This window comes from Sparus aurata, chromosome 16 (genome assembly GCF_900880675.1).
Source record: "Sparus aurata chromosome 16, fSpaAur1.1, whole genome shotgun sequence".
NCBI lineage: Eukaryota > Metazoa > Chordata > Actinopteri > Spariformes > Sparidae > Sparus > Sparus aurata.
The window spans coordinates 9,746,995-9,764,006 of NC_044202.1; the positions used below are offsets into that span (position 1 = coordinate 9,746,995).

General features: G+C 39.9%; 6 gene segments (V, D, J or C); 3 read left to right on the forward strand and 3 right to left on the reverse strand.

The window, feature by feature from the left end:
• Window positions 1-346: 346 nt before the first annotated feature.
• On the forward strand, window positions 347-1,890 carry LOC115566384 (Ig lambda-3 chain C region-like; the record flags this gene model as incomplete). The annotated part of the segment is given in 2 exon segments: window positions 347-470; window positions 1,300-1,890. Coding segments are annotated over 2 exon segments (447 nt in total), but the record flags the coding sequence as incomplete, so codon positions are not given.
• Window positions 1,891-4,526: 2,636 nt separating this feature from the next.
• LOC115566380 (Ig kappa chain V region 3381-like) lies at window positions 4,527-5,187 on the reverse strand. The segment is given in 2 exon segments: window positions 4,527-4,849; window positions 4,941-5,187. Coding segments are annotated over 2 exon segments (375 nt in total).
• A 99-nt stretch (window positions 5,188-5,286) lies between these two features.
• LOC115566378 (Ig lambda chain C region-like) lies at window positions 5,287-7,158 on the forward strand. The segment is given in 2 exon segments: window positions 5,287-5,725; window positions 6,566-7,158. Coding segments are annotated over 2 exon segments (429 nt in total).
• Window positions 7,159-7,620: 462 nt separating this feature from the next.
• Window positions 7,621-8,163, reverse strand: LOC115566382 (Ig kappa chain V region 3547-like). The segment is given in 2 exon segments: window positions 7,621-8,011; window positions 8,098-8,163. Coding segments are annotated over 2 exon segments (360 nt in total).
• Window positions 8,164-9,649: 1,486 nt separating this feature from the next.
• Window positions 9,650-10,292, reverse strand: LOC115566381 (immunoglobulin kappa variable 3-15-like). The segment is given in 2 exon segments: window positions 9,650-10,113; window positions 10,206-10,292. Coding segments are annotated over 2 exon segments (375 nt in total).
• A 3,461-nt stretch (window positions 10,293-13,753) lies between these two features.
• Window positions 13,754-15,363, forward strand: LOC115566068 (Ig kappa chain C region, B allele-like; the record flags this gene model as incomplete). The annotated part of the segment is given in 2 exon segments: window positions 13,754-13,883; window positions 14,798-15,363. Coding segments are annotated over 2 exon segments (450 nt in total), but the record flags the coding sequence as incomplete, so codon positions are not given.
• Window positions 15,364-17,012: the final 1,649 nt, after the last annotated feature.

Consider the following 17,012-nt stretch of genomic DNA (forward strand, 5'->3'; position numbering starts at 1 on the left):
AGTGGAGGATTTAAGGATGAGTTTGTATCCACTGTGGTTGGTATGATATGTCTGTTTGTTTACTGTTTACTGTAGATAAAAAGTGTATTCAATGTCTGTTCAATATGAGTTATCAGTAAATTATGCTTATTAGAAAAGCATCATATTGATTTCAACACGCATAAATTTATATAAAATTGTGAAAAAATGACTTTGTTACAAGGAGACCATGATTGTTTCTCTGTCAGGAGTAGAAAAGTAAAGAAAAATGAAAAAAATCATTCTTATTTATTCAATATTTTCATTCCATAACATTGAACAATCTTTGTACATCCAAAAAATATAATTATTTCTGTGTCATTATTAAAAGCAGAGAGTGTTTTCAGTGGATCGATGCTTGTTCACAGTGCAGGAGGTTTTTGTATGGCCACTTAATCAGTTTGTATCACTGTGGTACACTTTTGGTGGAGGAACCAAACTCATCGTTGACTGTAAGTACCAGAGATTTCTATTTTACACAACATATAGTAAATATAACTTTTATCAAGTATTTATTGAGATTCTGATGAAGTTTCGTGTTGTATGTTGTTGACAATAATCATTACATGAAGTTGATCACAATCTGAGTGGAAAGTCGGCAGAGATCTATATATTTTTGTAATTGCGCATCATTTCATTTCAAGATGCAAAGAATATCTCATCTATTTTAATTTTCTGTTCTTTATGATAGCTTTTAATTGGTCTTTAAAATGTTTAATATTAACCTCACAGTAAAACCTCTAAGGCTCAAAACACACAACTTCAATGGCTTAAATTAATTTCAGTATTTTTATTCTGAAAATGTAAACAGTTTTTAGATGTAAAAAGTTGATTTTAAACATAAATAGTATTTCATCAGTAAATGCAGCTTATCTTTGTGTTCATGCTTCATTCATTTCACATTTGGTTAAAAGGAAGTGAAAGAGACAGATGACAAAGGTTTGAACTGTTTTCACATGAGTGTTTCAGCTCTGTCAGTTTGAACAGAAGAAAATCATCACAGGGACGAGTTATTCACTGTCACACATATTGAAACACATGTGAAGATGTCGTCAATAATCTTCATCAGTGAAGCTTTTCAGTTGCATTTCCACTTGAATCGTGTGTCTGATGGTCTGATACTGAGTGATTTATGAGAGCAGCAGCAGCAGCACAACTTATTCTGTTTGGTTGGATCAAATATAAGAAATGAACAGTTTGTCATGTGTCTTTATTAACAAGCCTTCACTCTCATGACTCTGTCTTCTCTCCCCCTCTCCTCCCCCTCTCTCTCTCCTCCAGTGGGTGTGGTGCGGCCTACCCTGACCGTCCTCCCCCCCTCCAGAGAGGAGCTGCAACAGGGAGGTGCCACACTGGTGTGTCTGTCCAGCGGGGGCTTCCCCTCCACCTGGAGGCTGGGCTGGAAGGTGGGGGGCAGCAGCAGCTCCTCAGGGGTGTCACACAGCCCGGAGGTCCTGGGGACGGACGGCCGCTACAGCTGGAGCAGCACCCTGAGCCTCTCTTCAGACCAGTGGAGGAAGGCGGGCTCAGTGAGCTGTGAGGCCAGTCTGAATGGACAGAGCCCCGTCACTCAAAGCCTGGAGCCTGAGCGCTGCTCAGAGTAGAGCTTCAGCAACACTTCCTGTCTGGAGTTGATGCTGCTGCTTTCATAGAGATCTTGATGAAGCTCCAGATCTCCTCTGTTCACATGTTTCTGCAGGTTTCACAGCTCTCTGCTCAGTGTTTCAGTCTGCATGTTGCTGTCTAATACTCATCTTCTGCTTATTCTTCTTCATGTTCTTTACTTTTCAAATCCTGCTGAATATCATCAGTTTATCTCAAAGCGAGACTTTGAATATGAAATCATCATCTAATAAAAGTAAAGATTATAAAGAGTTAATGTATTTGTTTTTCTTTTTTTATATTCATCATGAAACATACCTTCTTAATCATCTCAGCATCATAACATATGTTATATTCTACATCAAAGAACAGGAGAAGGCTCTACTTTGTGACATCTGAATATGAAATCTCATATTTTGAACATGAAATAATTTTAGTTGATACAATAAAGTGTGATAAATTGAAAATGTCATTCCTGCTTTGGACTGTTCAGGTATAAGACAGTTTAGTGCAGCTATTTACAGACACAGTCGTACCTTTTTTGATATCAGTGGTTAAAGTCAAACAATAACTGGTCTGTATCAGTTTCCAGATAAAAGTATTGAATTTGCTGAAAAGGATTGAAATTTAAAACCGTGTATGGAAAAACTTCTGTAAGTCAGTTTCAGTTTTATTTAGATTCATTGTGGTTCTGCTTGATGACTCTTGTGTTCACTGGACCAGTTCTCCTCATCACAGTCTCTTCACCAACCCTCTGCACCTGCAGCAGGCCGTTTTCACTTCAGTCAAACTGGATGAGGTTTTTGTACGGCTCTGAATCACTGTGTGAACGTGAGATCAGTATGTAAGCCCAGACAGTAGTAATCTCCTACATCTTCAGCCTGAACCCCTCTGATGGTCAGAGTGTAGCAAGAACCAGATTTACTGCCACTGAATCGAGCCGCAGTTCCAGAGTTTAAAGTTGATACCAGATATATAAGAAGTTTGGGAGCCTGTCCAGGTTTCTGAAGGTACCAACTGAGATCAGCTTCAATATCTGAACTCCCTGTGGCGCTGATGGTCACAGTCCCTCCAAGACTAACAGACTTGGATTTGTCAGCCTGAGTCAGAAAGTTGTTGGCAAAAGACTCTGAAATGAGAAATGACATAGTTACACTAACGTAAATGTGGAGAGAACTGACTAGATTTGCACCAACCATTTTTTAACTCTCTCACCCTGACTCAGAAAACCCAACATGACAATCAGAGTTATTGGCGAAATCATCCTGATGCAGTTTTCAGTGTGAGTGCATGAAAACAGTTCAGACTCTCTGTGACATAAGATTTTAAACTCTTGGTTGCAGCGGTGCATTAAAATCATGCAAATGACTTTCAAGGAGGCAAACACACACCTGTTCATGTGGAACAGAAACAGAGGAGGTAAAGTGGAGTGACAACTCATCATCTTGAGGATCATGTGACAGTTTAAAGTTCATCTAAAACATTCTGACTTTGAGCTGTTTTACATTTCGTCTCCTCATTTTAAACATCCTGCATTTCACATCTTTATGATCTCGCATGACTTTGTCCTCATTAACAGGTCTATATCACCCCCTGCTGGCACACTTCATCAACACTGACCTCACTGTGAACTGACACGATTATTAACTGATTTTGAATGTTTTCACCATTTCCCTGAATCCTGTTGTAGAGACTTCTGGCTAACTAGTTGTGACTTTTGATAGCATAGCATCCTGTTTGATGTTGGAAAAATAGAGTTGTGTGAATCTTATGTCAGTGAGACACAACTATAACAGATTATAGTGAGAAAAACATTGAATCTCATTTGTATCTCCAGGTCAAGATGCATCTGAAAAATATCATGATTCTTCAAATACAACAAGAGAAAGTCTGAGCCCCTTTGTTCAGTCAGGAAATTGATGGTGCAAGAGGAAGGTTATCTTAATTGAGTTTTAGCTTAGCTGAGACTGATAACATGTGGAAACAGCTGACATGTCCCTGTAGACAAGTAAATGTGACCATCAACTCCTCTAAAGCTGTCGTGGTTCTGACATTTCTGCCTGCTTTTGTTGTGTTTTCTGGATGTTTGTGGTCTGTCTGCACTTTGTTTCCCTCCTGTGTTCCTGTGCTCCTCCCCGGCCTGCTTCTCCCTCCACACCTGTCCTGCTTCAGCCTCGTTAGCCCCGCCCTGTTCCCAGTGTTGTCACCAGCCAATCAGCTTCTCTCCTGTTCTCCTGCTTCCTCCCCTCAGTCTCCTCACCTGAGCTTCTACACCTGTCTCTCCGCCTGCACCTCATTACACCATCAGTTAGTTTTCAATTTAAGTTCAGTTTTCAGTTCAGTGTTTGTGGAGGTGTCTGCCTGTTCCTGTGTCAGGGTTTTTGTTTTTAATATTTTTGGTAATTTCGATGTAAATGTGGATTTTGTAACACTTGGAGCCAAGCAACCAGTGTCCCTCTACTTTCAACTGCCATGTAAAGCTAAGCTAAACAACTGCTAATGGACTGATATATGAGTAATATAGTCAGCAAGAATGCAAATAAGTTCACTTCAGAAAATGTGGAATGTATAATTTTAAAGATATGTAACAGGGTTTGTATATTTGGATTTACATGTGATACACTTTTCTCATGTTTTGGTTATTTCATCATTTTGAAAATGAACATAGTTGGATGTTAGTTATCATAACAGTGTTCATTTTTTATATGAAATGAAGATGTAATAAAAAGTATAATATATCGTATATTTACATTAATAAGTATTGTGTGCTTGGTGAGGTTCCTGTCAGCTCTGTGTTCAGTGGTCTGTGTCAGAGTCTCTTCGTCTTCAGCAGCTGCAGTCGCTTCCTGCTGTAAAAGCTCAGAGTCTCTGCAGTCTGACTGAGGAGGTTTTTGTACGACCACAAATCACTGTGTGAACACATAAGGACTGTGGTAACTCTGACAGTGATAAACTGCTGCATCTTCAGTCTGAACTCCACTGATGGTCAAAGTGAAGGCAGAGCTGCTTCCACTGCCACTAAACCGAGCTGGTGTTCCTGATTGACGTGTGCTCACATAATATAATAGGAGCTTTGGAGGCTGTCCAGATTTCTGTTGATACCAATAAATCCAATCACCATCACTGTCTCTGTAAACAGCTTGGTTGGTGTTACAGGTGAGAGTGACAGTGGATCCTGGAGCAGATGTCACTACTGGAGGCTGAGTCACAGTCACCTTACCGCTACATCCTGCACACAAAACAAATCATTGATTTATCAGAAGAAATCAATGAGAGAAAAGGCAGCACATCATGTCTGAAATGTTGCTGAGTGAACCAACCTGTAATACAGCAGCAGGCCAGCGTCCAGATGAGGATGGTGATGAGAGTCATGGTGTTGAGCTTTCTGCTGTGTTGACTGACAGATCTGAGTCCTGCAGTGTTGAACTCACAGGACTATAAACCTTCTCAGTTCACTGGAGGATCAGCTGACCATGCAAAGCCTCCTCTCTATGGAAATGATTTCTCTGCTCTCAGCACACTGAAGGCAACGTGGGACACAACATCAGGAGAAACACTGCTTGGATTTACACCATCTATGATCTTAATGGAACAGAGGAACATATTTCTATTAGAAGTGCAGTCGAGGATTTAAGGATGAGTTTGTGTCCACTGTGGTTGGTATGATATGTCAGTCTGTCTGCCTTTCATTCACTCACAGGGTTTACTGGAGATAAATAATATGTTTCATTTCTGTTTAATGTGAGTTATCAGTAAATTATGATTATTAGAAAACCATCATGTTGATGTAAGCACGTATAAATTGATAGAAACTGTGAAGAAATGACTTTGGTTCAAGGAGACTGTCCTCGTTTCTCTGTCAGGAGAAGAAAAGTCAAGAAAAATAAATGAAATTATTTTCATATATCCAATATTGTCTATCCATAACATTGAACAACCTTTGTAGATCCAACAAATATAAATATTTTTGTGTTATTATAAAATGAGAGAGTGTTTTCAATGGATAGATGCTTGTTCACAGTGCAGGAGGTTTTTGTACGGCCACTTAATGAGTTTGTATCACTGTGGTGGACTTTTGGTGGAGGAACCAAACTCATCGTTGACTGTAAGTACCACAGATTTTTATTTCATACAACATTTTGCAAATATGACTTTTATCAAGTATTGAACAAGATTCTGATCAAGTTTAATGTTTGTTTGTTATTGAAAATGTTTATTTTTATCTGAAGTGAGACTGATCTCTCAGTCTGAGACAAAAGTTTGCTGAAATCAAAATGTATTCAGTCTTCAGTAAAATTTCAAGTGACAGAAAACTGATCAGATATTTTTTGATAATCTTCTTTATCATTAATTTGAATTGGTTTCTGCTTAAAGATAATCAAAATTAATGTTTCGTTCAGAAAAACTCAAAATTCTCATAACACAGCATCAATAGTTTATTTTAATTTATTCATGTTTAACATTGAAAAAGTTTTTAGGATTTAAAAACTCATTCCTGGCGAACACAAATAGCTTTTTATCAGTAAATGCAGCTTATCTTTGTGTTCACGCTTCATTCATTTCACATGTAGTTAAAAGGAAGTGAAAGAGACAGATGACAAAGGTTTGAACTGTGTTCACATGAGTGTTTCAGCCTTGTCAGTTTGAACAGAAGAAAATCATCACAGGGACGAGTTATTCACTGTGACACATTATGAAACACACGTGAAGATGTCGTCAATAATCTTCATCAGTGAAGCTTTTTAGTTGCATTTCCACTTGAATCGTGTGTCTGATGGTCTGATACTGAGTGATTTATGAGAGCAGCAGCAGCACAACTTATTCTGTTTGATTGGATCAAAAATAAGAAATGAGCAGTTTGTCATGTGTCTTTATTACCAAGCCTTCACTCTCATGACTTTGTCTTCTCTCTCCCTCTCCTTCCCCCTCTCTCTCTCTCCTCCAGTGGGTGTGGTGCGGCCCACCCTGACCGTCCTCCCCCCCTCCAGAGAGGAGCTGCAGCAGGGAGATGCCACACTGGTGTGTCTGTCCAGCGGGGGCTTCCCCTTCACCTGGAGGCTGGGCTGGAAGGTGGAGGGCAGCAGCAGCTCCTCAGGGGCGTCACACAGCCCGGAGGTCCTGGGGACGGACGGCCGCTACAGCTGGAGCAGCACCCTGAGCCTCTCTGCAGACCAGTGGAGGAAGGCGGGCTCAGTGAGCTGTGAGGCCAGTCTGAATGGACAGAGCCCCGTCACTCAAAGCCTGGAGCCTGAGCGCTGCTCAGAGTAGAGCTTCAGCAACACTTCCTGTCTGGAGATGATGCTGCTGCTTTCATAGAGATCTTGATGAAGCTCCAGATCTCCTCTGTTCACATGTTTCTGCAGGTTTCACAGCTCTCTGCTCAGTGTTTCAGTCTGCATGTTGCTGTCTAATACTCATCTTCTGCTTATTCTTCTTCATGTTCTTTACTTTTCAACCTCTGCTGAATATCATTAGTTTATCTCAAAGAGAGACTTTGAACATTAACTCATCATGTAATAAAACTGTGGATTATAAAGAGTCAGTGTCTTTGTTTTCTTTTATCATATATTCATCATGAAAAATATCTTCTTGATCATCTCAGCATCATAACTGATGTTATATTATACATGAAAGAACAGGTGGTGGTTTTACTTTGTGACATCTGAATATGAAATCTCACATTTTGAACATGAAATCATTTTAGTTAAAACAATAAAGTCTAATACACCTAAAATGGCATTCTTGCTTTTGACTTTGTTTTAGTTTTAGACAGTTTAATGCAGCTATTAACAGAGACAACCTTTTTTTGATATCAGTGGTTAATGTCAAACAATAACTAGTCTGTATCAGTTTACACATAAAAATATTGAATTTGCTGAAAAGGACTGAAATTTTAAATCGTGTATGGAAAAACGTCTGTAAGTCAGTTTCAGTTTTATTTAGATTCACTGTGGTTCTGCTTGATGACTCTTGTGTTCACTGGACCAGTTCTCATCACAGTCTCTTCACCAACCCTCTGCACCTGCAGCAGGCCATTTTCACTTCAGTCAAACTGAAGGAGGTTTTTGTACGGCTCTGAATCACTGTGTGAACGTGAGATCAGTATGTAAGCCCAGACAGTAGTAATCTCCTACATCTTCAGCCTGAACCCCTCTGATGGTCAGAGTGTAGCTAGAACCAGATTTACTGCCACTGAATCGAGCCGCAGTTCCAGAGTTTAGAGTTGATGCCTGATATATAAGAAGTTTGGGAGCCTGTCCAGGTTTCTGAAGGTACCAACTGAGATCATCTTCAATGTCTGAACTCCCTGTGGCGCTGATGGTCACAGTCCCTCCAAGACTAACAGACTTGGATTTGTCAGCCTGAGTCAGAAAGTTGTTGGCAAAAGACTCTGAAATGAGAAATGACAAAGTTACACAAAGGTAAATGTGGAGAGAACTGACTGGATATGCACAAAACAGTTTTTAACTCTCTCACCCTGACTCAGAAAACCCAACATGACAATCAGAGTTATTGGTGACTTCATCCTGATGCAGTTTTCAGTGTGAGTGCATGAAAACAGTTCAGACTCCCTGTGACATAAGATTTTAAACTCTTGGTTGCAGCGGTGTATTAAAATCATGCAAATGACTTTCAAGGAGGCAAACACACACCTGTTCATGTGGAACAGAAACAGAGGAGGTGAGGTGGAGTGACAGCTCATCATCTTGAGGCTCATGTGACAGTTTAAAGTTCATCTAGAACATTCTGACTTTGAGCTGTTTTACATTTCGTCTCCTCATTTTAAACATCCTGCATTTCACATCTTTATGATCTCGCATGACTTTGTCCTCATTGACAGGTCTATATCACCCCCTGCTGACACACTTCATCAACACTGACCTCACTGTGAACTGACACGATTATTAACTGATTTTGAATGTTTTCACCATTTCCCTGAATCCTGTTGTAGAGACTTCTGGCTAACTAGTTGTGACTTTTGATAGCATAGCATCCTGTTTGATGTTGGAAAAATAGAGTTGTGTGAATCTTATGTCAGTGAGACACAACTATCACAGATTATAGTGAGAAAAACATTGAATCTCATTTGTATCTCCACGTCAAGATGCATCTGAAAAATATCATGATTCTTCAAATACAACAAGAGAAAGTCTGAGCCCCTTTGTTCTGTCAGGAAATTGATGGTGCAAGAGGAAGGTTATCTTAACTGAGTTTTAGCTTAGCTGAGACTGATAACATGTGGAAACAGCTGACATGTCCCTGTAGACAAGTAAATGTGACCATCAAGTCCTCTAAAGCTGTCGTGGTTCTGACATCTCTGCCTGTTTTTATTGTGTTTTCTGGATGTTTGTGGTCTGTCTGCACTTTGTTTCCCTCCTGTGTTCCTGTGCTCCTCCCCGGCCTGCTTCTCCCTCCACACCTGTCCTGCTTCAGCCTTGTTCGCCCCGCCCTGTTCCCAGTGTTTTCACCAGCCAATCAGCTCCTCTCCTGTTCTCCTGCTTCCTCCCCTCAGTCTCCTCACCTGAGCTTCTACACCTGTCTCTCCACCTGCACCTCATTACACCATCAGTTAGTTTTCAATTTAAGTTCAGTTTTCAGTTCAATGTTTGTGGAGTTGTCTGCCTGTTCCTGTGTCAGGGTTTTTGTTTTTAATATTTTTGGTAATTTCAATGTAAATGTGGATTTTGTAACACTTGGAGCCAAGCAACCAGTGTCCCTCTACTTTCAACTGTCATGTAAAGCTAAGCTAAACAACTGCTAATGGACTGATATATGAGTAATATAGTCAGCAAGAAAGCAAATAAGTTCACTTCAGAAAATGTGGAATGTATAATTTTGAAGATATGTAACAGGGTTTTGTATATTTGGATTTACATGTGATACACTTTTCTCATGTTTTGGTTATTTCATCATTTTGAAAATGAACATAGTTGGATGTTAGTTATCATAACAGTGTTCATTTATTATATGAAATGAAGATGTAATAAAAAGTATAATATATCGTATATTTATATTAATAAGTATTGTGTGCTTGGTGAGGTTCCTGTCAGCTCTGTGTTCAGTGGTCTGTGTCAGAGTCTCTTCCTCTTCAGCAGCTGCAGTCGCTTCCTGCTGTAACAGCTCAGAGTCTCTGCAGTCTGACTGAGGGAGGTTTTTGTACGACCACAAATCACTGTGGGAACACATAAGGACTGTGGTAACTCTGACAGTAATAAACTGCTGAATCTTCAGTCTGAACTCCACTGATGGTCAAAGTGAAGGGAGAGCTGCTTCCACTGCCACTAAACCGAGCTGGTGTTCCTGATTCACGTGTGCTCACGTATCTTATTAGGAGCTGTGGAGTCTGTCCAGATTTCTGTTGATACCAGAAGAGACAATCACCATCGCTGTGTCTGTAAACAGCTGGGTTGGTGTTACAGGTGAGAGTGACAGTGGATCCTGGAGTAAATGTCACTACTGGAGGCTGAGTCACAGTCACCTGACCGCTGCATCCTGCACACAAAAACAAATCATTGATTTATCAGCAGAAATCAATGAGAGAAAAGGCAGCACATCATGTCTGAAATGTTGCTGAGTGAACCAACCTGTAAAATAGCAGCAGGCCAGCGTCCAGATGAGGATGGTGATGAGAGTCATGGTGGTTGTGCTTTCTGCTGTGTTGACTGACAGATCTGAGTCCTGCAGTGTTGAGCTCACAGGACTATAAACCTTCTCAGTTCACTGGAGGATCAGCTGACCATGCAAAGCCTCCTCTCTATGGAAATGATTTCTCTGCTCTCAGCACACTGAAGGCAACGTGGGACACAACATCAGGAGAAACACTGCTTGGATTTACACCATCTATGATCTTAATGGAACAGAGGAACATATTTATATTAGAAGTGCAGTCGAGGATTTAAGGATGAGTTTGTGTCCACTGTGGTTGGTATGATATGTCTGTTTGTCTGCCTTTCATTCACTCACAGGGTTTAAAGTAGATAAATAATGTATTTAATTTCTGTTTAATATGAGTTATCAGTAAATTATGAATATTATATGAATATTATGTTAATTTAAGCATGCATGAATTAATATGAAATTGTGAAAAAGGACTTTGTTACAAGGAGACTGTGATCGTTTCTCTGTCAGGAGTAGAAAAGTCAAGAAAAATGAAAGAAATTATTTTTATTCATTCAATATTTTCATTCCATAACATTGAAAAGTCTTAACTCTGTGTATGGAAAAATGTCTGTGAGTGAGTTTCAGTTTTATTTAGGTTCATTGTGGGTCTGCTTGATGACTCTTGTGTTCACTGGACCAGTTCTCCTCATCACAGTCTCTTCACCAACCCTCTGCACCTGCAGCAGGCTGTTTCATTTCAGTCGAACTTAAGTAGGTTTTTGTATGGCTCTGAATCACTGTGGGAACACTCCGCCCCTGTATTCGCCCATACAGTAGTAATCTCCAACATCTCCAGCCTGAACTCCACTGATGGTCAGAGTGAATTCAGGTTCAGATCCGGTGTTGCTGAAATGACTCGGAGCACCAGACTTAAGGGTTATTTTGTAAAACAGCGGTTTAGGAGGCTGTCCAGGTTTCTGCAGGTACCAACTGAGATCATCATCAACTCCTGTACTGGCTGTACAGCTCAGAGAGACTTTCTCTCCCACAGCAACAGCCTTTGACGCAGGAGACTGAGTCACAGATGGACTGGCGCCTGAGCCTGGAGGTAAAACAAAGTTTAAATATACTAATAATAAAACTCTGAGGTGTTATTCTGTCTACAAGCATGACATATTAAAACACAGAGTGTATCAAATTTCAATAACGGTGATAAAAGAAACTCTGGACTATTCACCTTGAAGTCCAAACAGCAGCGTGGTCAGCAGAGGAGTCAGTAACATCATCATTGTGATTAATATCACTGTCAGAGAGACTGCACACACCTTTCTTAGTGGTTCATCTTAAACTGATGTATGTGCAGTGATGCGCGGCCGTCATTCAAAACACCACCTTCATAGTCAAACAAGAAGTTGTGTGAGGACGGAAAATGTTTGTCTGAAATTCCAAAGAAAACCATCAGTCTACTGCACATTCACTCCGACATGTTTGGCTTTGTTTCAGTATTAATCTTTTATAGAACCAGACTCCATTATAGTAGTTGATCTCATTTAATTTCAGTCATATGGTGTTTAAATGTTTTAATCATTTTCACTTATATCCTTGGAGCTGCTGTGTTGGAACACATACATGTGTCTGAAACATAACACATAGCTCAAGGTGTTTTTGATCATTTGATAAATTGTGGTGGTTGTGGGGTTGATATTTGGCACAGTTGATTCATGTCATTATTTAATTCAAAGGAGAAAGGGACTCAGACAAAAACGTGAAAAGAACAGTCAGAAAATGCACCAGACACAGTGAAGGTGAGACATTTTGAAAATGCACCTGACATGAAAGAAGTATTTTCCTGTAATGTCAGCCACATTTTTATAAAATTGGGTTTTTTATGTGTCCTGTGTGACAGTTACTAAATGAATGTGATTCAGTTTGGGGTGCTGTTTTGTGGTAACACAGTGATTGTGATTGTGGAAAATGTTGAATATTTCTTTATAAATTGATATTCTAACAAAAAGCCTTTGAATGAAAGAACTAATTTCAATGAAGTCAGAGAACAGCCCGTCTGTAAAGTGCTGACAAACAACATCTTAAAGAAAAATGTGTCCTCACTAGCTCAGCAGCTACATGTGAGTGTGCTTAATGTAATCAGTTATTACTATTACATTATTTTAGTGTAGACAATGAACATGTTGACATAGAAACTATAATTTGACTCCCTCTTGAACATGTAATGAAAATAAAAGTATGTTTAAGTAAAATGTGAAACATGATTCACATTTGTTCCATTTTAAAAAAAACTCCTTAAACAAATTGCTTTCAGTGTGTGCTTGGTGAGGTTCCTGTCAGCTCTGTGTTCAGTGGTCTGTGTCAGAGTCTCTTCCTCTTCAGCAGCTGCAGTCGCTTCCTGCTGTAACAGCTCAGAGTCTCTGCAGTCTGACTGAGGGAGGTTTTTGTACGACCACAAATCACTGTGTGAACACTGGGCCACTGTGGTAACTCTGACAGTAATAAACTGCTGCATCTTCAGTCTGAACTCCACTGATGGTCAAAGTGAAGGAAGAGCTTCTTCCACTGCCAGTAAACCGAGCTGGTGTTCCTGATTCACGTGTGCTCACAAATCTTATTAGGAGCTTTTGAGACTGTCCAGATTTCTGTTGATACCAGAAGATATAATCACCATTGCTGTTTCTGTAAACAGCTGGGTTGGTGTTACAGGTGAGAGTGACAGTGGATCCTGGAGTAAATGTCACTACTGGAGGCTGAGTCACAGTCACCTGACCACTGCATCCTGCACACAAAAACAAATCATTGATTTATCAGCAGAAATCAATGAGAGAAAAGGCAGCACATCATGTGTGAAATGTTGCTGAGTGAACCAACCTGTAAAATAGCAGCAGGCCAGCGTCCAGATGAGGATGGTGATGAGAGTCATGCTGGTTGTACTTTCTGCTGTGTTGACTGACAGATCTGAGTCCTGCAGTGTTGAACTCACAGGACTATAAACCTTCTCAGTTCACTGGAGGATCAGCTGACCATGCAAAGCCTCCTCTCTATGGAAATGATTTCTCTGCTCTCAGCACACTGAAGGCAACGTGGGACACAACATCAGGAGAAACACTGCTTGGATTTACACCATCTATGATCTTAATGGAACACAGGAACATATTTATATTAGAAGTGCAGTCGAGGATTTAAGGATGAGTTTGTGTCCACTGTGGTTGGTATGATATGTCTGTTTGTCTGCCATTCATTCACTTACAGGGTTTATAGTAGATAAATGATATGTTTCATGTATGTTTAATATGAGTTATCAGTAACGTATGATAATTACAAAAGTGTAATGTTAATTTAAACATGTATAAATTGATATAAAATTGTAAAAAAGGACTTCAAGTAGACTGTGATCGTTTACCTGTTAGAAGTAGAAAAGTCAAGAAAAATTAATGAAAATGTTCATATTCATTGAATATTTTCCATCCATAACAATGAGCAATCGTTGTAGATTCAACACATATAAATATTTGTATGTTAATATGAAAATCAGAGAGTGTTTTCAGTGGATAGATGCTTGTTCACAGTGCAGGAGGTTTTTGTACGGCCACTTAATGAGTTTGTATCACTGTGGTGGACTTTTGGTGGAGGAACCAAACTCATCATTCACTGTAAGTACCAGAGATTTTATAGATTCTGCAACATTAAAAATATTAGACAAAGTTTTGTGTCAGAATGTGATGAAAAATATCATTTATTCTGAATAATTGACATTTTGTGGATATGTTCTGCTATTCATTGACCTGGTCTGATGACACAGTTTTGAAATGTTTGTGCAGAGATTAATATTCTATTATCATATCAGTATAGTAGATGATGTGTAATTATATTTGACGAATACCTGTAGTTTTCTTTTCTTATTCAAAAATAAAACGTGTTGTTTAGTGAACTCATGCTGTAGCGTTTCACTCAGAAAAAATGTTTATTTTTATTTGTCAAATTGAACAATCATGTGGAATAAAATCTAACGTTGATGCCGTAGCATTTATAAATAGATATGTGAGTATCTTTTATGAACATCCAGTAAAGATGTGGTTTGTGTTCACAGCTCGTTAGTCTAAAGTAATGAAAAGGAAGTGAAACAGACAGATGTTAAAGTCTTTAACTGTATACAGGTGTTACATTTTTAAATAAGAACGTCCTTGAAGGGGTGAATTATTTATTGTTGAACAATATAAGGCAGGTATGAAGATTTAGATAACTTAAAAAAAGTAACATTTTCAAATGGCAAAATCCTATGGCATAACATTGTTTTATTCTTAGTGATTTATGTTGAGTGTCACAGTAGAAGATCAATTGTGTTAAAAGTCAAAATAACATAAACTTAAACGGTTTTGCTTTATTTGTTAAACTCTCATTTCCTCCATGTGTCACCTCCTCTCCTCTGTCTGATCACAGTATCATGCACACAGCTCATCCATAGCAGTGTTAACCTCTGTCATGTCTCATCAGTGTCTCATGTCCAGCTGTCTGTCCTGCACTGGAAGTTAATCTGCTCCTTGTGTGTCTCCTCTCTCCCCTCCAGCTGGCCCCATGGTCAGGCCCTCCGTCTCTCTGCTTCCCCCCTCCTCTGAGCAGCTCTCCGGGGGCTCGGCCACGCTGGCCTGCCTGCTGACCGGCTACTCTCCTCAGGGAGCCGCGGTGCACTGGGAGGTGGACGGTACGGAGGTGACAGAGGGGGTCCTGAGCAGCTCGGAGGAGGAGAGGAGCGGACGCTACAGCAGCAGCAGCACCCTGAGCCTGAGCCGGGAGCGCTGGATGGAAGGAGAGCTGTACACCTGCAAGGTCCTCCATCATGACCACAGCCAGACCCAGTCCCTCCACAGGAGCCAGTGTAAGGCCTAGAGGGGCCGGCTGAAGCCCAGGACAGGAGCTGTGTGTGGGGGGAGCTGGAGGAACACACCTGCTGCTCTGATCAGTCTGAGCTTGAATGTTTGTGGAGGAAACTAAAGCTTTGTGTGACAGAGAACAACACTGCTGTAAAGTGTTAGAGAGTGATGTGTGTAGCTCAGCAGCCTGATGTGAGTGTGCTTAATAACTGTCATGATGATGATTCATGTTTCTGCAAATAAATCTTGAAGTGATCAATAACTTTATAAAGTGTTTGGTCTTTTTTTTTTTTAATAAATCTGTTTATTGCCATTTCTTTTAGTTAAACACATATAAATCACAGGTTCAGTAAGTGTGCACAATAAATGACCCCCCCCATGTTCCCAGGTTAAAGAGGAGTAACTGAATATAATGATAATAGTAATACTTTTGATGACCAAGAGACAAAGAAAAGCCAAATAATAATAATAATAATAATAATAATAATAGTAAAAATAAAAATAAATTGATCAATTAAATAAATAAATAAAGTAAGAAGAAAAACAAACAAACAAACAAAAAAAACCACACAGCAATGGTTTAAGTTACCAGTTTTTACCTAAATATGCGGAAATATGCTCTACCAGTCCCAGTTTGTCACATCAGTAATGTTATCAAAATAGGTCAGAAAGGGCATCCAAACCTCGTTAAATTTATCCTTGTTACCTCTCAGAGAGAACCTGATCTTCTCCAGCTTAAGATGAAACATAATGTCCCTGATCCACCTGACATGGGCTGGGGGTTTGGAACTCTTCCAATTTAATAGTACTAGTGCAGTGGCCGTAAGAAAAGTGAATTCCTATAAAAAAGTGGGAGGTTAAGCAGCTTTTTCATGGATGGCCAAATGAGGCTGTGTTTGAAGGTGGGACGTCAGGGATATTTAGGTTTGTTGTGACATCCGATATTCTAGGGTATAATTGGCTGTTTTTGACTATTTTTGATTTTGCCATTATATTTCACCTTAAAAGCTATTTACTTGGTGTCATTATTTTCAGCACAACCTCACATGTGTGACTGTACAGTTCTTTTTTCATTTTGACATACTGTATTAACACAATGGACCTAAAATCACAAAAAAACATAAAATCCGAGTAGAAAAAGTTAGATTTTTTTACTGTGAAAACCACAAATATGTTTAACAAACCATTTTTTTTTTTACTTATAATGCAAATATAAATTTTTGTTTGCTAAATTTGTGCATACATTTAAAAAATGTACAAAGTTATATGTAACTATTTACATTTAAATGCAGGCAATGCTCAGGTCTGCCTGAGCTCCTTCAAGCTGAATGTAGAGCTGCACATTCCGCTTCTCCTCATTCTGATTCATTAAACAAAAAAACGACTCCACTACACACTAAACACACTACACCAAACACTACATAACACACTAACTACACACTCCAAACACGCTAAATGTCACAAATCTCTCAACTCTCAATATCGCTGTCTACACACCGACCGTCGTTGCATGTCAATCATCCGCCTAGGTCCCTCCCACAACTTCCTGTTCCTCAACAACCAAACTTGCTGCTTGGACACTTTCGTGACAAACGCCCGTTTTTACCGTTTCTTCCTGCACCAGACACAAAGCAAACGTGACGGCAATGTTCGCGAAAAAGCGTGGCGGACATTATTTACCCTAGGTCCGGTTTTGGACGTGCCGATGCCTCCGGTCCGTCGCCTCGGGAGGTGGGCCGTGTAGCTAGCGGCTAGCGGCTAGCTAGCGGCTAGCTACACACGAACATCCACAGATTCCGATTCCACTTTGTTGTCCGCGCGTCTCCGGATCTCCTCAGACCCGAACAGACTCGGTCCGGACTCGTTTAATCTCATTAATCCACAGCAGTCAGTTTAGATGCACAGAACAGA